We start from the raw sequence: 21,848 nt of genomic DNA, 5'->3' as shown, positions 1-21,848 counted from the left end.
CAAAAAAATGTAGCTAAGCATACTGCAAATAAAACCTATCATTTCATCTGTTTCCAAATTAATTTTGCACATTAACAGCCCAAATTAGTCAGAAAACAATTCAAAAACAACACCAACGTAACAAGCATAGTATTCCATAAATTATCCACAAAACTGTGATTTGAATCCATATTTAAAAATTTACATCTGGATGACCTTGGTGGCATAAAATGTAAAGAATATTCAGACCCAATTAACTGGTGAAAATAAGTACAATTTTGCATATGACCTCAAAGCATGCATTTAAAAACAAAATCTAAAATCACTATATCTGAAGGTTCAAAAGTACTTTTCAGTGAGTGACTTTCCTTTCTTTTAAAGCAAGACTTTCCTCAAAAAAACTCAACAAAACCAGCATTTAGTTTTTGCTGCTGTGTGTTCCAGACCCTGCAGGGTCATTCAACAGACTTGCTAAACATGATTTGCCCTATTATAATCTCAACTATAAATTTTCATTAAGACAAGACTTGGCTGGCTGCCACCAGGCTCCAGGGTTTGGAATACAGTGCAGTTTCATTATCCAATCACATTTTCAGGAGCCCATTTCACAGACCAATAACAGCAACGAGCTGGCAGTCACATAACTGAATCCTGAATGGAAATTAAATCAATCCAAGTTCCCTCCTTGAGACATAAAGGACCCCCTCCTGGCCAATATGCCACAGAATTATTGTGATGAAGCACAGGTGTGCAACAACCCACATACTGGTATCATATCATTGACTAACGGGTATGCAAAATCGATGCAGTTTCTGAAGGAAGTGAAATGCACCTTTTCTATGGGAAATAAAACGAATTCTAGAAAAATTACTTATACAGCATTTTCTTTCACATAACCGTCAGCTTTATTTTCATACGGGGGAGAGGGATAAGATAGAATTTCATTCTATGAAATGCGTAGATTATAGCACCAGGACTATTGCTGTAATACTTTAACTGTACATTCAGTTTAAATAATCCAAGTTAAAGACATTACACTGCATTTTGCAAACAACTGTTTAGAGTATAATGCATGCTCTTAAAGATATTCTGTTTTTGATAAAAGGTTGAAATTTTATATTATTTCTTCTAAGTGCTGACTTTCAGCAAGGCTTACAAATTATTCTAACTAAATGCATTTTTAAAAAAGGAATAATTGATATGAATGGAAGCAATTCTAGAAAATCATTAACTACTCTGTAGTCTAATGTACATTAGTGCGAATTACTTTTTCTTTACTAATTTCCACTGATTTTCCACTAATCTCCCTACTCTAGGCTGAAAGATCTTTTGTAAAAGAATTCTGGTCCATTTCCATCACTATTACAAAAATCCTGCTTAGCTTCAATGGTTCTTCATTGGCTGTCAAGGCTCTGACACCACAGGCTGTATTTCTCAGCCCTGAACAACGTGGCTGAATCAGTTGGGAAATGTGGCAAGATCAGAAAAAATGAGATTCTCGACGCTGATTCTCAAAGTCAGATCTGGAACAAAGCGTGGGACATGCTTCTGAACTGCACACGCTACACCAATGTCACAATAAAATCAAGTGCCAGCAGCTTGCTTAGTAAACACGCTGCAATTGCTTCTGCCAAATGGCCATGTGTCACAGTTTGAAGGGAGTAGTCTTTGGTAAAATAAAGCCGTCAATTAGGGGGTTCCACAATAGTCAGTCTATGGCAGCATCCAATCTCAGTCCGGGGTTTGGACTTGGTTAAACAGCTGGTTGGAGCAGTCACTGTTAGGGGTAACTTATCCCTACAGCCTGGAAATTGGATGTGGTCATTCCTGGGGGCTAGTTCCATGAAAAGTCAGGGCTGTTATCAGGGGCCACTATTATGGTAGGAAGGTTGAGGAGCATGAATGTGGGGTGTGAAAGAAGTATTTTGGGATGCAGAGGGGACAACAATTATGAGGCAGGGGAGGAAAATCAACACCTAAAGTCGGGGGGGGGGGGGAGGGGGAAGATGCTAGTGTATTGGATGACATCAGTTACTTATGTGTGGGGTGGGTGTTCTTCAATGGTGACTCCATCATGCCAACTTCCACAAGGGCATAAGTGAAGCACCATAGTTAGCATGACTAAGCTGTGGGGCCAGGGCCAGGGCTCAGGGGGTAATGTTGAAAAGAGATTGGATGTAATTTAAAGATTTGTGTAAGAATACGTGGAATCATGGTATTGAGAGGGTTGACAAAGACTGCGAGGAAGAAATAGGGGCCCTTGACTGTCAGGCTGAGTCTGCAACTCACGTGGCCAAACGTAACTGGTGTTTCCATTTATCTTCATTGAATCATAAATATACGATGAAAATGGAAATTGTCTGTGGTCACTTAAGGAGTGTGCGAGTAGGTGTTTTGTTTTTCAGTCTGCACACATGGGCTTTAGCTGTGAACAATGTGAAGCCCTTTAAGGGGCAACTGCGTTAATTAGGCACATAACCTTGAACTGTGTAGTGTGTCTGTAATCATAATACGCTGCACATGAAATACACAAAACATCCAACTATGTGGGATACAAATCTTGGTCACAAACAATAGCAGAACAAAATTTACAAAGACAAAGACAATCTAAGCTCTCAAAGACTGCATGCGAGCAAGAAGCTGATTTCCTGCTACCTTGAACTGTAAGAATTCACCTATATGTTTTTATATGCAATTTTATATGTTGCCTTTCTTGAAAGATATGGGGGAACAACTCATTGTTTCAACACACTTACAATCTCCTTTTGTATTTACACAGGGTGATTGGTACTGCATACATACAAGTAAAGTCCCCTATGGTGAAATTCCATAGAGAGGCATTCCATGGCCCATCTTACTGGAGTTCTCCATGTCCCATTGTGTGGAAGACCATCACAATCTGTCATTTGTGTGTGATATGAATGCTAACTGTTTATATTATTCAGCATCTGTTCTGTTTCTGACATTCCCCACGCAGGTTCATTGGAAGCACAACCAAAGGATCAGGCCAGAGCAGATGTCATTGCAGCCTCGCAGCCACAGTGACAAAGATACTGAGAATTTGAGGAGGAACACATGTGTCAGCGAACCCCAGACCAGCAGCAACTTCCAGTGCTGATAAATAGCCTCTACATGAAGAAGTCAGAGCTGGAGTTGCCCTCAGAGTGTGGAGGAGGTACAGGAGGTCCAGTGATTTACTGTCCTCATTTGTATTTTCTCCAAATGAGCAAGGATCATTGTCACCAGAGACAGAGGATACCCTGGGCACAATCACAGAATTGCATCAACTGTTGGAGCTGCAACCTGAAGCGGTGGATGGCCATTCTGTCCCAGCAGCAATCAAGGTGACAGCCGTGCTAAACTTTTACGCAACCGTCTCCTTCTAAGAAACCACTGTGTGGAATCTCTCAATCCACAAAAAAAAATCAAGGCTCTTACAAATGTAATTTGTGCCAGATCATACCACTTGATCTTCTTTCCCCAAACAGCAGCCTTTGCTAACACAGCTGCTTCTCCCAGCTGCAAGATGCTGTGGACGGTAAGTATGTGTGTTCTGGGTATCCATTTCAAAATGTAGCCAACTTCACTGACTGAACAGGATTCCATTCCATCAAAATACAAGTCATATGTGATCGTCAATATCACATCTTAGAAGTCTGTTCCAGGTACCCTGGAAGTGCAATGATGCCTGTATCCTTCAGAACTCTCATGTTTCTGCTACATTTTAAGGATTATTACTGTCACACACAGGCTACTCTCTGTGACCTTGGTTGATGACTCCGCTAAACAATCCCCTGACTGAGGCCAAGCATAGATCAAATGCAACCTTTTCATCCACGAGAGCTATGGCCTTCTGAAGATGAGGTTTGAATACTTAGATCAGTCTAAGGGGATCTTGTAGTACAATCCAGAGTGTGCCACATAATCCTAGCTGCTAAGCTCTGCACAACTGATGCAGACCAAAAGGGAATGTGATGGACACAGAAGACTGGGACAGCTCTCCCAACTCTTTAGAGGTGGCAGATGAAGACACTGAGCAGAAGGAATGTCACCTTTACCATGGTAGGGCACTGCAGCATCAGGTGCAGACAGGACTTAATTGACATCCGGTTCCAATAGAAATGGGCTGGGTGAAGTGATCATTTATTGACTGTAAACTTGTTGCTGGAAAGGCAACTGTAGGTTCTCAGAAGCAAATGCAGTGTGTTTTTGTTTATGTTTTCACTTTTGTTCAACTAAATTCTACTGTGTTCAGACATATGAAAATTTTTCAGCATGTGATGCTCCCGCAATGAACAATGAAAAAACTTTATGTTGCTCAGGGCAAAGAGCAGCATCCCTTCAAACAGACTTGTAGCATGCTATGGCCCTAAGAATGGGTAACCTTTCTAGTTTGATTCTTGCAGCTTCAGTTACAAAGACAGTCGATCAGACAGGTGATTGTTATGTATATAGTTGGTGTGTGCTGCCCCTTTAAGAGAGTTGATCAGGTGACTCAGAGGCAGGATATAGGTGAGGCAGTCTAAACCTAACTGTAGAACTGAGAAAACACATAATTAAAGTATGCCCTGTACAAGTTTATCCTCATCTCGTGAAACATTTATGGTTCTAGTGAACCACAAACATAATAGTGATGATGTAAAATAGTAATACATGTAGGAATGTGAGCTTCTGTTTCCACTGAAGTGTAATCTGTGCGACCTGTGTGCTCTCTGAATCTGTTCTTTCTTGTCTCTCTCTCCCCCTAAGTATACTTTGAAGAACAACTCCTGCCTAGCAGCATAGCTGGGCTTCAAAATGGCACAGACAGGGGAAATCCCATGAGATTCCCCACAATGGCAAGCACTTCAGCCATTGGTGAGAGCTTGATAGCATAAGCAGGGCACCATAGATAAATAATGTGGCAAGAAGTGGAGAATTATTTGAAATAACCTGCTAGACATAATTGAGAGAAACCTTTCATGAAACACCCCGAATATGATATTTAGCTGATTTTTGGTAAAGTTTAGCCCCACATTTTCTGCTTATGTGCAGAGTTAAATGTGGAATGATTCTGACAGCACAATGTCATGACTAAAATCCTACGAAATAGACTGTTCACCTAATCCTGTTAGTTCCCTGCCTGGGGGGTTAGGTTAAAATTAACCTCATCATCCTCAATACTGGAAACATAAGACATGTCAAGAGCAAAAGAATTTACGAAGTGGGTAATTTAAAGAATCTGTTATTTTGTTGTCAACTGTTGATCCATGGAATTGAGACGGTTTCAACTGCTATTAATTTGTATTTCATTAAATATGTAATAAAATATTTCTACTGACTGAAAACTACAGTGAAGAATTATAGGCGACCTGAAATACTGACATGATTGCAGCCACATATTTGACTTCATGAAATCTTATTTTACATGTTTCAAAGAACAAAATAGAAATGCTTCAGTTCAATCCTCACAAAGTACAGGACAAATTATGATTATTTAGATTCACATGATGGAGTACAATTGGGTGGAATGCAAGATAAGGTAAAACTGTTTATCATATATAACAAGACAAGACTACTAAAAACAGTATATAAGTTAAGATGCTTATGGTGAATGATAAATTAGGCTTGTATAAAATACACAACTATATATAACAGATCGATGCACAAATCAAATGCTGTTTTTTATGGATTTTCTCTTGATATACCTTGATTTCATTTCCCATTATTTTCATTTGGTATTGATGCTAAAAAGGAGTACTTGAAGCACATCACTTTTTCTAAACTGTCAATAAAAACTGATTTTAAAAGACTATTTCTAATCAATCTGGTCAGAGATGTTATTACACACTTCTGGAACAGGTGGGACTTGAACCCAAACCTAAGGCAATTAATTATAAATATGCTAGTGAAAGTATTTTGAATTAAGAAATTAATTGAAACAGTTGAAAGAAGGGAAAGCAGTAGGCTTACTTCTGAGTGCAGTTTCTGGCCTGTCATCTGTCTTGTCATGAACCCATTCTGGAGGGTGTGGCCGGATGTTGGCTTGAGAGGCAGCATACGCCACAGGGTCATTACTGACCCAGGCAGTCAGGTAGATGTAAAAAGCATTTGGGTTGATGATTCTGTCAGCACTCACTAGGCGTTGTTTAGTCAACTGTAACCAGATGAAAAATTATTTTGAACACAGGAATTTTTGTTGCTCTTTTATCAATGTGCCTCATTGCCACAGAGCAAAAAAAAACAACAGGTTTGAAGATACTGCTTGAGCAACACAACTTGCCTTCACACTTCACACAAACAATGAATCTCAATTTTTATTTCAATTCGAAGCTAAAATAAATGTTAGAAATACTTCACTATGCAGCAAATTCCCTTTAGAATTTTAAGTATCTAAAGAAACAATATAAAAGTTAGAATAACAAAAAAGAGAGAGAAAAAAAACTTGGCACGAGTCCCTGTGCACAGTTAACCTCTGTTGTTAACACTGAAGGAAATGCCACCCAGCAAATGGAGGAGAGCTATAAAAATAAAACAACATCTGTACAAATTTTGCTAGCACTTGCTTCTCCTGACCTGTGTATATTCGGAAAATGCAACATGCCAAGAAACAGACAGAAGCGAGATCCTGGCTGGGTCACCAGGGGGGCAATCATCTTTTGAGTGTTCATCTTGGTTAAGAAGCAGAATACACTATAGTGTCACAAAGAATAAATTTACTGTTGCCAATTTTTGCACGTTTTGGTGGAGGTCTGAAAGGTTAAATGTTAAATTAAATTCAAGGAAAATATGTATTTTGAAGCTTTTAAGCATGCTGGCCATGCTCCCATTTCAGATCGTTTTGAATGAAATGAAACACAACTGTGACAGAAGTACAAAAAAAATTTGATTTGCAGGCTCTGGATTCAATTAATCCACAGGATACTCAGCAACTGTATGTCTTCAGTTGTATCTGGAATCAAACAGTGCAGCTAGCAACCCCTGCGGGCATGGCACACTTTTCTCCCTCCCAGGCACAGGAAATTACATCAGAAGTTACAGTCCAACACTTCATCCCAAAAGCTACACCTAGTAAAGAATGAACTACTGTATTTAAAGCTTACCAGGGTAAATACTCATTCAGAGTAATTCTACATTAGACTTTTGTGACATTTCTTTCAGTGTTAACGGGTATGCTATAGTCTGCAGTAAACCAACATGTTTTACACCACATAATAACTTTAAACAATGTACTCTGTAAAACTGTCATCTTGAATATGACGGGTAAGGTAGAGAATAAGCAGAACTACTCTCAGCACATTATTGATGGGATTCTGCCAAAAAAAAGGAAAAAAAGACAAATGGCTTGAACAAGAACCTAATTGCTTTTTCAGTGCTCGGTACCATTCCACTGAGATTTCACATTTGTAATGAAGGCAGACAAATAAAAATTGTAATTCTGTAACTTTATGTGCAGAAGCCATGTGGAGAAATAACGTATTACAACAAAGGGGGCCACTAAAATGTTTGAGGAATTTTGGGTTCACACTCAGCAACTCAGGAGACAAAAGAAATTCAGCGATTTTCTCACTCATCGACAAAACAGGCGTTGATGTCTTAAAAAAGTTCTTACCTGACTTAAGTCAGTTGGCCTATGCCTGTTGCCAGTCTGAATTAGCAACTTGTATGCCAGAACACCATCATCAGAACCATTTTTATAACTGTTGTGAGTAATCTTCCCAGCTTGCCATTCCCTGTCAAAAGTGTCTTGCAGACCTGATGAGATAGGAGGGGTTTTTTTTATAAATGGCCAAGTTAAACTCCAAAGCACTTTTGTTAACTGCCACATACTCTATTAAAACTCGAGATGTGCTTTTACAGAATAGTAGGCATATGAGGTACAGAGTCATCATAGAGATCTACAGCAGAGAAAAAAGCCCTTCGGCCCACTGGATCTGTGCCAGTCGAAAACAACCAGCTAACCATTCTAATCCCTCCACTATGAGCACACTGATGGAAAATATTTGAAAGTGGGCATCAATTTTCTGAAACATTCTTCTTTTTGCTTTGGAAAATAGTTTAGAAATTTTTGTCAGTGGTAAAACTTATTCAATTTAGAAGATAAAACAAATATATCACTCAACCAGAGAAAGTAGGAACTGTCGATGATGAAGTCTGAGATAACAAGGTGTAGAAGCTGGATGAACGCAACAAATCAGGCAGCATCAGAGGAGCAGGAACGCTGACGTTTCTGGTCTGGACCCTTCTTCAGAAATGTCAACTTTCCTGCTCATCTGATGCTGCCTGGCCTGTTGTGTTCATCCAGCTCTACACCTTGTTATATCATTCAGCCATATTAGTCACAAAGGTCAGAGATTTGATTCTCATTGAAATGCCTGTTTGTATGTATAAACTTGTCCACACTAAATGCTTCTCTATTTTCAAGCTCACCTAAGAAAGTGCACTTACATTTGCAACAATAGAGTGTTTGAGGTGGTATTCACCACTGCCCCACCCCCGATTTGAATTGCTGTCTGCTTGTCTTTAGGTAAGAAATTGACAGATAGCAGTTGAAAATTGCCCCCACAGCTCCCAAGGCCAAAAAGGTTGGGTAGGCTGATCAGGATTCTTGTTCTTAATTGTTGTACAGCAAACACTACAATAAACAGCATTTGTATAAATTCAAACTTTGAACAGCTTGGACTGGATTGTGATGCCTCTTGTGAATGAATAATTTGTGAGGCACTTATCAGACACATGCATCAAAACTGACCATGAACTGTAGCCACGACAGATCATTTTGCTAAAGAGATGGAAATGTTGATTACTGTAGCATTATTACAACACAGATGCATATTAGTTCCCCGATACGAACAATACATTTAGCTAAAGACAGTTGTTGATTTTGTAGGGATGGAGAGCCTGGGAGAAGAAGTTCCAGTAAAATAACAGAATTATTGGCAGAAAAAGAATTTTCAGAGATATTTGATATTAGATAAGGCAAATTCGTACTGCAGCAAGTTGGTTTGGTAGCCTGCTGCGCTCACAGTGGAGGGTCTCAAGTTTATGACCGACGCTCTACACGTAGAGAGCTTTGTGTCTCAGTTGGAATGTTTTGAAAAAAGTGTAGACTAGCAGCGAGGCGTTCTCGCTTCCCAAAAGAGCACTGAGGAGGCAATGCATGTCACAGAGCATTGGTGGAGAGGGAAGCCTGTCTCAGCCATCAACATATCCAATCTTTATTTAGGTTGTTGGCAGGGAGTGAAATTGTTGCTCATTTAAAGAAACAAAAAGGAGAGAAATAAAGTAACAGATTAGGAAATAAAGATCCACTGAAATTTATACAAAAAGCATTATAGAGAAAAACACCATAACTTGAATTAAAAAAAAGGGTCAAAATATAGGACAAAACTGAGTTGGATGCTGAACAAAAAAAAAAGACTAGGGAGGGTGATTAAAACCTTGCTGAAGATGGATTTTGAAGGAATTTATAAAAAGAAAGAGAGAGGAAAATACATTTGCAGAGAGGTGCAGAAATTTAGGAACTTAATCTCATGTCTGGGGTGTTAAATTTGCCAAGCAAATCATTAAATATAAGTACTTTATAGTCTCATGAAACTCTTACACTGATATTTTAATACAGGTATTATTCTGTTGTTTTACAGAACTTAATAGTTCTCCTAAAATAGCAAGAACAGAATTATTGACAAATAATATTAAAATTCACTTTATTCAATTTCAAACCCATTGATACCAAAGTATTTCTACTGCACCAAAAGTTTAAAGGCTCAAAATTTAGAAGCTAAAGTTCCAAATTTAACCCAATCAAGCTGGCAGAATTATTGCCAAAACATGCCCCATCCCGACACACCCCTGCCGACTCCACCATTATAACTTGGCTGAAGCAGAGTGCAGGCTGCCTGCCCCAAAAGAACAAGGCTATTTTCAAAGTGCACTGTTTTGTCAAAGTTATATTATTGAGCATGCTTTCCAACATAGCTACAGCTGTGGAGAACCACACAGTTTACGCCCAGTCAGTGAAACCAGGCAGGAGATACAAGAACTTTAGCCAAGATTGGTAAGTGAGTTTCTCATCTGCAGTTTGTGATCCAATGCCCAACAATATTTTCTTATCCCCCTTTTACATGTTGTCTTCTAGGGAATCACCTCAATGGGAGAGAGTTGACTGTCTGAACCCCCACGTCCATGTGAAACTTCACTGCTGCCCAGTAGCTTTGGAGGGTATTGCCCACTGCACTTGGCTCTCGCACACCAGTGAAATGAGTGATTGGCTACCTGCTTAAGCCTCCTGTGCCAAATCAAATTTATCCTTAAAAATCTTTAAGCCCCCTCCTCATTCGCTTGCTTGAAGATGCCTATTACAAGAAATCCCTGATAATTAAACTTGTAACTGTGTATAATATGAATACAATATTAATGGTAATCTTTTCTAATAGCAATATTACACAACCAAATTCCGTGGAAAAGACTAGAGGAAAATATGTTCAGCACAGAGAGAAAACAGTATGAACACACAAGTTAAAAAATAAAAGGAACTCAGCCGTTCCTTGAGCACAGCATGAGTTAGCACTGTGTCCTCAATTCATTCCATCTGTTTGACTTGGGCAGCACTTACAAGTCGTGAGATCTGTTGCCAGCACGTGTAAAGATCACAGCCAACACCTATTCATTCTCAACTGTGATTTTTCTCTGCACCCTTTTATAAAGCATGGAAGATCGCTTGCTGTTCCAAGCAGGTAATTTGGATCAGATTTGGAACAGGAAGCCACAACGCTGTACAACGAGCCTCGGTATGAGCAGATGACAAACCACATACCCTGACGTTCAGACCCACCTCACAGCTGCACTGAAGTTGTAATCAAAACCATCATTACAGATCTGATAGGTTAACTACAGCTGTAAGGAGATAAGGCTAAAGAAGCCAGGCACAAATGCCACTGCCTAAGGGCTGAATTTGCTCATTCCAGTTTTGAAAAAAATCTCCCACATAGGCCTGCAGATATCAACTTAAAACAAACTGGTTTGAAACAATGGCAGCAGCTTCAAAAACACACACTGCACACCTGCCAAACTTGATACACATTCCCTGGCCCAGCTTGGAATGAAGAAGAACCAATTTGTAAATACTACCTAGGTGGTTTCAAAGCACTCTACTCAATGTGGCCTTCGCTTGCACGCATGTTTTCTAAGCTTTGTTTCCCTAAACAATGATTATTCAACTGGATTATCTTCTAACCCATCAACACAAACACTAAATGCCACCAAAGTAATGAACTTTATAATTAATCGATAACAAAATACACTAATTTACAGAATTTAAATACTAACTGCGCACAGCTTTTAAAATTTTTATTTTAGAACAAAGAACACAGGAAACAAAATTTTGCCAAATTTTACAATATAGAGTAGAAATTATGTAGTGTTTCGTATTGTCCACCTCAATTCATAAGTTCACAAAGTTAACGTTCTCCTTGACCCGAATTGCTAATGGATCCCCACTACAAGTCATTCCTTATTATGCTTCTGATACCTGCTCAATGTGACCGTTTTGCTGTGGGATCAGACTCTGCTATGCACATCTATCAGTACTTCCCGATATGGTAAACAATCATGATACAGAATTCCTTCCAAAAATCACAGATTAGTCCAAAGCTGAATTAAAGCTGTCACATCATATACAACCCAAAAGTGGTTGAGAGAAGTGAATCAGAGATTGGAACAGAATGATTCTGGAGATATCAATGGGAATGCAAATATCATGGTGGCAAAAAAGACAAACTTTCCCAGACTTAAGTACAAAAATAACAGATCTGCATCCTTTCAATAGCCTTCATCATAACAGTTGGGCCTGAGCTGAACCTCAGTTCATGAATGCACATATGCATGTACACACTCTGAGAAGCAACTTCTGGCTGATCTTTATTTCCAGACTTCTCAGATTGGGAGTGCTGAGGTGAAGTGCAGCAACCCCGCACTGCAAATGATTTCACTTATAGTGATCGCTGATGAAATTTTTAAACTAAAATTCATAATTCAACATGCAATTATCTACAATATGTTAAAACTAAACATTGCAATTAATGGATTTGATACACTGTCTCTGGGAGAAATACAGGCATGACACTCCTTGACTGAACCACTTCTGATACATCTTGCAGAATACTTGTAACAGAGGGCACCCTAGATGTGCCCCTTGTTGCATAGCAAACTATTACTACCGGGCGATTCAGGAAGTCTTTTTCCACCCACAAATTTGGGTAAACAGTAGAACTCTCTGGTGGGGGCATCTCAGCACTTGTACTAAAATGTGCCAATCCCCTGCAGATTGTTTGGCACAAATGCACTGCAAACAATTTCAATTAAGATTCTAAATGACTGACCAGGGCACATTTCTGTTCCTGAAAAGGCTCATTACAATTTTATCATATGTATACACACGTACATTGTTAAATTGTTATTCTTCTAGATGAGCTTCAAAAAAAATGACACTTAATGGACCTGCAATAACTTCCATTTATATAATTATTTTAACATAAAAAGACAAATGGAGGTGTTTCACAACGATATAAATAGACTAAAAATATGACGTATAAATACCAATTTAGTGCTCCTCTTCAGCACCAAAGAAATGTTAATAAATACTCTCTCATTTTCTGTTGTGTTTTAATGAAACAACGACTAGGGTACATATGATATTTTTACTTATGTAAAATAATCTGATGTTTTAAAAGATGAGGACAGGATTGTTGTTCTTACCTTTAAGCCAGTCATGAAAATAGTGCAGCCACATGTTTGGAAGCTCTTCATTATCTTCCAATAAAATAAATTTCACATTTCTGAAGCTTTTGTGGAGATAATACAGCAGGTGTTGAGCATTGGGATAGTCTATTTTTTGTTTAGTTACGATGTACATATTATAGAAAGAGAAGTACTTAAACTGTGCTGCGATGAAGTCATATTCTCGAGTTTCACGCGGTACAATGTCAGTAAGATCCAGCCCATCTCTGACTGTTGTGGTTCCATACAGACTGATCCCAAGTAAACCCAAAAAAAGCATTGTGACCACAATCTATGTTATAAAAGATAAAAAAAAAGGAACAGTCAGGTTGAGAACTGAAAAAAATTCACAAGGCTTAAACATGGAAAGCGCTGCACAAGAATAATTAAGTAAAACACTCGGTGATAGCCGAAGTAAACAATCTGATCATGAAGAATCACCAGTATTAATTGTTAAGAAATCTCACAAGTGAGTTTGGCAGATGATATTGAGCAGAGCTAATGTTATTATTTTACAGATGCACCAATGCAAGGACAAATGCAATAGCTTAAGGGAACTTATAACTAACATTATCATAGGTTTTAATATTGTAGAGTCAAATCATAGCACAATCTAGAATTGTAACTGCAACTGTACATACACTTTACATGTTTTTTAAATCAAATTTTACTGTATAAATTGCAAAAAGCAGTGTTTTCTGTACATTTGGAAATGGAATATTGTGACTCATTTTGTATTATACATTATACATATGCATATATTCTGTCTTGTGAGAGAATAGTTAGATCTTAGTGGTCAACTCTGCATTCAGAATCGCCAGATACGGTTCGACATTCTATTCTGGCATAGCAGTCTCTGTAACGTTTGCTGCATTGGAAGACAGCAGGATTAGAAGGTACACAATTTGCTGGCTTGTACATAACTTGCAGCCTTCTTCTTGACCAGTTGAGCTTTTCATTTCTCCTCACCTCTTTAAATGACCATATAGGTACCCAAGGAGGTCACTTGGCCTATCATATCCTTGGCCCATTCCCTTCCCCTTTCTGCTAATTTTTTCCCTGAACTTTACAAGTATCAATCTATTCCCTCTTCATTGGCCAAAAAGAATTCTGCTTCAAATGCTATTTCTGGTGGAGCATTTTATGTCCCAACAACTTTGTGAAAAATCTCCTCAATTCCATTCATAACCATGTTAAATTCATATATAAAAATTGAAAGAGTTCCAGATGCTGAATATCAGAAACAAAAACAGAAATTGCTGGGAACGCTCTGGCAGCATTTGTGGAAAGAAATCAGAGTTAACATTTCAGGTCCAGTGACTGAAACGTGTTTGTGTTAAACTTATATACGTTTATCAGTGAATTAAGAACCACATGCATAACAAACCTCCTATTCCAATAAAGATTTGTATACCTAAATATTTGCTTTACCCTTTAAAGTGTTACAGTTTCATACACTTCTACTCCTCATTCCTCTTAAAATGTATAACTAACATTTCACTGCATTAAATTCAATCTGACAACCATCCATTCAAATTCTTGATTTGTCTGTATCTTCCTGAAGCTGCTTACAGTTTCAACCACTGTTAAACCTGGTCCTGTTTTTGTAGTACCTGCAAAGTTTATCATTATCCCAACTCCCCGGCTGCAGAGTCTACCTGACTTCGATTAGATTGAGAAATTAGATGATTCTCTCTGCCAGGTTGCAAAATTATACTCAGAAGTTGAATGTAAGTACTTTCTCATGACATTGGCCTAAATAGCATTTCAGCCAACAGTAAACAGAGGAAACTGCTGTGGCTCTAATACTCACCTTTGTTGTCCGCTTTAGCAACAATGGTGCGTAATGCTTCTTAGCAAAAGAAGAGAGAGTCCATTTAGTGCAGGGTGGATCTACACAGTTAATATTGGGGTCTGTAAACTGGGAGAGAAGATCCCGTGTTGAGCTAGCAGTCTCTGGGCTCTGAGAGCTAAGTGAATCCTGTGTAGTTGTGGTGACTGGTTGAACTGATATTTCAGATCGAGGCTCAGCAGTTGTATAATAAGCTTGGGTGTGAGGATTGTACTCCGTGCGTAACTGGACAGTAGATTGCATGGTAATCTGAGTCTCATGGGTAAAATTCTGATTGATGTATGGTGGTGGTTGGCAAGGATGGTTGTCATTGGTACCTCTACATGCTTGTGACTCTATCTGAATCACTCGGTTGGCACAAGGACTGAAAAAAAGAGAACAAACATTTACAAGATGGCAGTGTGAAACTGACACTCATTTTAATCCTGCAAATTGTTCATTGTTGTATCTCAACATTTACAACTTTCATTCTGCATGTAATTCAAGCGATCATCAAATATGCAAACAAGCCAGCCCTAGTACACTGCAGTCTGGACTTTTCCATATGGACATGTGTTTTATCCTTATCAACCTGACAATAAACTCACTGTAGTGGTTACTGTCGACCAGAATGTGAATAAAAATAATCCAATCCAGTTGGAAATAAATTGCACAAAACAAAGAAAAATTCTCCAAAATCTGGCCCCCTTTTCTGACCTACTGAAAACAAGTAACATTCCTGTTATTTTGCATGATGTGAGAAACACACAGTAACCTACCATCCTATCGGCATTGTTGCAAAAGGAAGCCTTAGTCATGCTAATGCTGAGAAGAACAGTTTCACTTATCAAAGGTAGGCCCTGAGCCATCTGTAAACTAGTATTTGAATATTTACCACCAATTACTTTGTATCTGTCCACATATAAGCTGTGCATGGTATGTGCCTGCCCTTTGTCATAAAGACTGACTGCAGACTAAATTCTTACCTAGTATTTTGAATTTCTGATAGCGGTATTGATATTTTTTCTTCAGCGTCAACAAGAAATCCTATTAACTTTTCAGATAGTATTATTAAATGTGTGTTTTGTAAAATGGGATGAAATTTGCTAGCATTTAAATATGAATAGACGTAGTCAGTTCTACCAAAATCCATGGGAAAATCTGTAATTGTCTCCTACAGACCATAACTTTCTAATTTATCTTTTACTTTTCCAGAGGCAAAGAACGTTTATTGCTTTTCAAACAATTCTGCTTCTAGTAAATTATCCAGTCAAAAAGAGTCATAAAACTCATTCTTATCCCAGTTCTTGAGAAAAGCAGTGCTGCAAAGCTGTGGGGTCTTTTATTCACATACCACAGGACCGTTAGAAGATGTACAAAAGTCAGCTTTTCAATTGGCCCATACCTTGTAAAACAGCAGAGGATGTCGAGTCTCCTGTCTTCCCTGCGGTAGAGGTCCATGCTGAGAATAGCAGGGAAGATGAGCAGAACCATGGCAAAGTTAAATACCACAACAACAGCAGCCTGGAAATGAAAATTAAAGATAGCCCTTTAGAGAAAATAGCTAAACAAATAGACTGTGGAAACATTTCTGAAAGTATTTGACACTCACTTAACAATATTAAGTAATCACAGTGTTAATATTATAACATTATGATACATTAAAGAGAGAAAAAAAAGTTCACATTACTCTTGGTGGGGAGAGGAAGTGTTTCACACAATTACCTAACATAAATAAACAATTAATTAATGTCTAATCACAAGCCCTTTGTAAAAGCTTTTAACTTTTCCACAAAAGTTCTTAATGTCATTTTGTAATTATGTAAAACATAATTGTCAATTTTCTTTCAAGACGTTTTAATTAAAAGTCTCCATTCTTCTAATATATTTTTGAGAAAGATGAAGTGTCAGCAGTTTTGCCATGCGTTGCTCACACATTTTATAGTACTGTGCTTCACCTAAATCAATGGACCCCTGTGTGTGAGTTTGTAACTCATACAGCATTTATCAAAAAGAACAAAGACTGCAGCACACCGCAACTAAACAATGAGGTCAGCAGTGAAAAGTTCTCACCAATAAGTGCAAAAGCTGTATCCTGAGAAATCTGAAATAGTTACGTTATCCTTTGCTAATTATACAGGTTGCCAAAACCAAAACCTCAAAATTGTATTACAATCCAGTATTTGCATGGCTTAAGTAAGAATAAAATTATGTTTATAAAAACAGAGGTGCGTGTTAAATGATCATTATAAAGAATCATCTTTTGGTCATTCATAAATTTGAAAAATATTTTCCAGTTTTAAACAATTATATTTTACAAAACTAATTCAAAGTAAAATGAGTAAATCCTTTAGATATGATTTCCAAAAGAACATCATAACTCTGAAATTCAGTATTTAAAGCATTTTTTAAAACTATTATTGAAATTGGTCAAACAATTCAAAATGTATCATCAATAGTTCATAGTGAAGTTGGTTACTTTATGCTAAGGTTAAAAAGAATAAAAGCCTGTGCATGTGGTACATAATGAGAATTCAGCACAGTAGGGGCCCAGTCCAAGGTACATGCTGTATCCACCATTCCAGGCCACCCAGAGAGAGTGGATGTAATGCATAGCCAGAGGTGATGAACAGATGATGAGGTCTGTCATCCACAGTTCCTACCTTATTTCTGCCAGATTGCTACAGTGCTAGATTTTCCCTTTATTGCCCTTTTCAATACCTAGTTCCAAATTGCTGCAACAGCTTTTCTTCAGAGTAAAAGGTAAGCGTCTACAAAGGTTGAAGAATTGGGAAAAGAGGGTAGCTATATAGGCCACTTACTCAAGCTACAGCAACTGTGCCAAGAAGTTAATTTTTTTCCTTTTCCATACACTAATGTTTTCTAAGTAAACATTTTTCATTCTAGATAACTAAATATGCCTTGATGTATTTAAATGTTCTTCAGCCAGTCATTACAGGTCTGTGCAAGTTTCACAAAATTGCTAACTTACATCTGATTACCTTAATATACACTGTTTGTCAACTGTGACATCAAGGCTAATCAAATTTAGATTTGTGACTTGACCAACAATTTAGAAGACGAAAACTATGCCAAACATTCCAGGAAAAATAACAGGAAAAAAAAGGAAAGAAGAAACCGTTGACATGTGAGACTGAAAGCAGACTGCATTTGCAAGAGCTAATCAGGAAACCATTTATTCTCCCTCAGCGACTGGATTGGCTTACAGATACTGGGGCCTCAAAAGACGCGGATACTTTGATAATTATCTCACACTGTCTTAAGAGAAAGGTCAAATTCAACTCCCTTTCTGAACACATAAATCAACTAGAATTCTTCTTTTTAAAATGTCAAACCAATCTGAAGAAATGAGGAAAGCCTCACATCTGAGTAAACTTGAATACTCAATGCTAATCGAATCCTTTGCAAACCAATCAAACTGATCTGAGCAGGTGATAGGGGAACTGAATGTTATACTACCAAGGAAGTAAGTTGAGAGGGTGAGAATTTGCTTCTGTACTTTCTACATTGATATCCACTTTAAATTGGTATTTAGAAAACATATAGTTTTCCAAATATTTTCTCATCTTCTCTATTTAGAACCTATTACTGTAACCAAATGTCATTTCTAGCTTCAAAGTGCTGCTCTTATGGCAATATCTAGCTGCTGAAATTATTAACTCAGATATCAAGAAAAATTACAACACTTTACTTCCGCTGGGGAGGTTATAGGTCAAGCAGCATGAAAAATGAGTGGAGACACAGGTTACAAAAAGCAAAATTACTCTTTTGAAATAGTACAGTTTATCTGCACTGCAGAGGTTAGCTGACCTCATAAATTGTCTTCATGTTAAGCTGAAGCAATTATGTCTCCAGTCAGCAATACTGAAAAAAAAATCTGTCTTCATTTTACTAAAATCAGCTAGCCTGCGGTAGTTAATTATTGATATGGGAAAAATTCTACCCAAAATAAGCTTATTATCATGTGTCATTTGTGCACACATTTATAATAGGATCAATGTCAATTAATTAAGCTCCTTTACTGGACTTGATCCAGGATAAGTATTAAGCATTTAGATTAGTCCTTTGAAGATTTTTGAAGTATAAAGTTCACTTTAATGGCTACATTCTACTCCTACTTTATAACTGAAACTGCAGAACTCATTTTAACTTGCCTGTGTAGCAATAAAAGTAACTGCAGCCTTATATACAGAAAGCCTCAAAAGTACTAAATTATTTCACAAGGAATTTTGCTTCCAGCGTTTATAGTTTTGACAAGCAAGGCACTATTATAAATGCCATTAAATACTGGCCACCTTTAAATCGAAAAGGATTTACCACTTTCATGACAATTGTAGATATGCACCAGAAATATTTTCTCCAACAACTAGGATACTACAATTAGCTACAGGACAATGGCACCTCTAACATTCTCCCAAGAGACATCTCAGTGACAACGGTGTGCATATCAGCTATATTTCGTCAATCACCACTTTGATAATCCTCATTTTACTATAATAACAGTATTGCTGACAAAGTAAGAATCACACATATCATTTCATTAAAATATAATTTTCATACATAACTTCTGAGAGCACACTTTATTTCCAAAATAATGTAACACGTAGCTCACCCAGTAGCAATGGCAATGACTCTTCTCAAAAAAACAAAGAACTGAATGATACTGTTTCACTTACTTGTAAGGAGAATGCTCTTAAGGCAGGGATAGGTATTAAAGCAGCCATGAAAAAGGCAGTCACATTGCTAATGGAGGTAAGGGCCACACTTGCTCCAGTTCTCTTTAGACATTCTCCTGTTCGGTCCTGTAGTGGCGAAGAATAGGAGGAAGGAAATCAAAAAAAGGTTTTTGATGGCTATTTCTATAAGACATCAGGTGGTACAAAAATCTAAACAAAAAAAAGTTTTTCTGGATACATGGATAAAGTTTACTAGTACTGTTCATAGGAAGTAACATCAGTGAATGAGAGTAGTTTAGATTACCATCTTGGCTACAGACATTGCCAACAGTACACAAATACTACATCAATTACAATCAACTTCCAACTTTGGAACTGCTAATCTTTCTTTTCCCCTGAGTTGAAATACTATTCAACTTAACCTTCTGAATTCTTCACTGACATTGCTGTACCAAAAATATATCCTCTTTCTGGTTAGTAAAATTGGGCATTCGGACAACAGCTCATAAAAATAACAACAAATTTCCTTTTATTAAGGAACATAGTAACCTCTTCATTATGCTAGCAAATCATGGCATGCAGAACAGCAGTCTCCAACTCCTCCACACTATAAAACAGTTAACTTCTTTAGGGTGATCTGTTAAATCTTCTACTCACAAAATGCACCACAACACTATTGTGCTGGAGAAGAATAGTGGGCATTTTTTCATCAAAGCTGAACGATCTCTGTTTTTGATACAGCTATTCCTGCATTATACTCATATTTCAGCTGATAATATATCTGCAGGGCAACACACAGTGACACTCCTTTATTTAAAAAAAGGGTGCAGCAATATAATGCTGGACCACACATTGAGTTAGTCTGTCATTCAAAACCAGAGGGATAATGTTTTCTCACCAAAGGGAACTGTTTACCTTTTGATTTAAAGCACATAAAAGCTTCAACAGAATGAGACAGTCAAAATGCTTTAAGCGTGCTAACAAAGACACTGGGAACTATAAAGTCAGAATATTGCGTGTTAGGAGTTGCGGGTGGGCAATTGCAGCTGGGTGAGAGTGGGGGTTTGTGGTTGGTGATGGGAAGAATGTTAAGCAAATACAGGTTTCTGTCACATTATCAGTGAACCCCAGAAGTCTATACCCAGGTTACAGGCATATACGTGAGGTTTGTTAAATACTGATTGAAGTCCTGGCAAGTACCTCCTATTTGGATTATGCTCCACTTTTTAATCCCTGATTGCAAATAAATCTAGTTTAAAAAATGACACCTGCTCTGAAATGTTATTAAATGTAGCACCAAAGAAATTCCAATGGAAAAAAAATTGAAATACAAATAAGATTACTTGCCAGCTTCCCTGAAATTAACTTCTTATTTTTACCTCAAATGGAATCTTTTTATTATGTCCCGTTTCACTGAATGCATGTGCCAAAAGGAAGATATCATCCACTCCCACACCAAGGGCAAGAAAAGGCAAAACCTGCAGAAAAAGATTATCTGAATTTAACAAATAAGTATCTCAGATATGGAATTAAAAATGTTCTTATTAAAGCAGTTGCTAATGAAGTACCTAAAATCATTGTTGCTGCAGTGACTATAGTAAACAACTGTCAAAAATATTTTTCATTTGCTTTTCATCCTATGAAGCACTTGCAATGTTTAATTCTGTGAAAAATCTAACAAAGTCCCAGGGAACAAAATTTTGACTGGTCTGCTTCACTGGCAGAGAGATAGCAGAGGAGGCTGTTTTTGCTGATACAAAGAGCCTTTAACCCCATCTCACATTGCGAAGAGACAGTATAGGCTGGGCAGGCCACTGCCAACTTGCACATTATAGTAGACTCCACTCTGACGTGGCCACAGATGGGTCTAAAGACACCCTGCTTTATTATGTCTTAGGCTCACACAGGTAGCAGAATTTAAAAAGAAACAGTCAATGCTTTTCACCTCTAAGAGAAGACTTTAATTAAAATTCAGTACCTTTGCTTGGTAAAGGTTTGGTAGCTTTTTGAAGGTCTAAAATCTAACAGCTCTCAACTGTCCAGGAAATTTCCTACACATGACCTAACGAAATGGGATAGGAGTGGACATGGATTGTAGATGTACCCACAGCCTCCCATACCTGAAATATGGGACGGAATCTCAGATGGACCATGTTCCACCCCATTTCCTGGCCTTCAGTCCGGAGATCCACTGGGGTTCCTTAATATTTAAGTATTAAGAATAAGTACTTAGAGACATCAGTCTTCGCTACAGGTGCTATATAAGTGAAAGTTGTTGCTGTAGTAAAAGTAGTGACATTAACCTTTATAATCTATATGAAAACTTAAGGCCATCTATTTCATTAGTACTTAGTTCATTTCATTTCTTCATGCAACATCCATACATTCTTAACTTATAAGTCAAGATCAGGAAATTAAATGTTGAGATCAGATTTCTAATTACAAATTAATTACCATAAAGACTGTGCTTTAAGTCAGTGACTGTTCTGTCAGTGCTCAATTGTTCAATGAACAACACACAATGTCATTAAAATATCCAATGCAATTGGAGATTGTTATGTTTAATTTGCTGATGAAACAAATTA

The 21,848-nt window shown here is 37.7% G+C and overlaps 1 protein-coding gene across 3 annotated transcripts in view; it reads right to left on the bottom strand.

The window, feature by feature from the left end:
• The window catches only part of ptch1 (patched 1), a 109,303-nt gene that overhangs the window by 25,082 nt on the left and 62,373 nt on the right, over positions 1 to 21,848 (bottom strand). For all 3 annotated transcript variants that reach the window (XM_048527258.2, XM_048527257.2, XM_048527259.2), the window contains exons 11-17: positions 20,643 to 20,741; positions 19,264 to 19,389; positions 15,972 to 16,090; positions 14,549 to 14,951; positions 12,715 to 13,027; positions 7,571 to 7,713; positions 5,932 to 6,115 (exon numbers count right to left, since the gene is read on the bottom strand). In XM_048527258.2, coding sequence (XP_048383215.1) covers positions 5,932 to 6,115; positions 7,571 to 7,713; positions 12,715 to 13,027; positions 14,549 to 14,951; positions 15,972 to 16,090; positions 19,264 to 19,389; positions 20,643 to 20,741 — 1,387 coding nt within the window. The remainder of the gene's footprint in view (positions 1 to 5,931; positions 6,116 to 7,570; positions 7,714 to 12,714; positions 13,028 to 14,548; positions 14,952 to 15,971; positions 16,091 to 19,263; positions 19,390 to 20,642; positions 20,742 to 21,848) is intronic.

The sequence above is a fragment of the Stegostoma tigrinum genome, chromosome 3, assembly GCF_030684315.1.
Source record: "Stegostoma tigrinum isolate sSteTig4 chromosome 3, sSteTig4.hap1, whole genome shotgun sequence".
Lineage (NCBI taxonomy): Eukaryota > Metazoa > Chordata > Chondrichthyes > Orectolobiformes > Stegostomatidae > Stegostoma > Stegostoma tigrinum.
The sequence above is the reverse complement of the archived record's forward strand: the minus strand, read 5'-3'. Positions and strand labels throughout refer to the sequence as shown.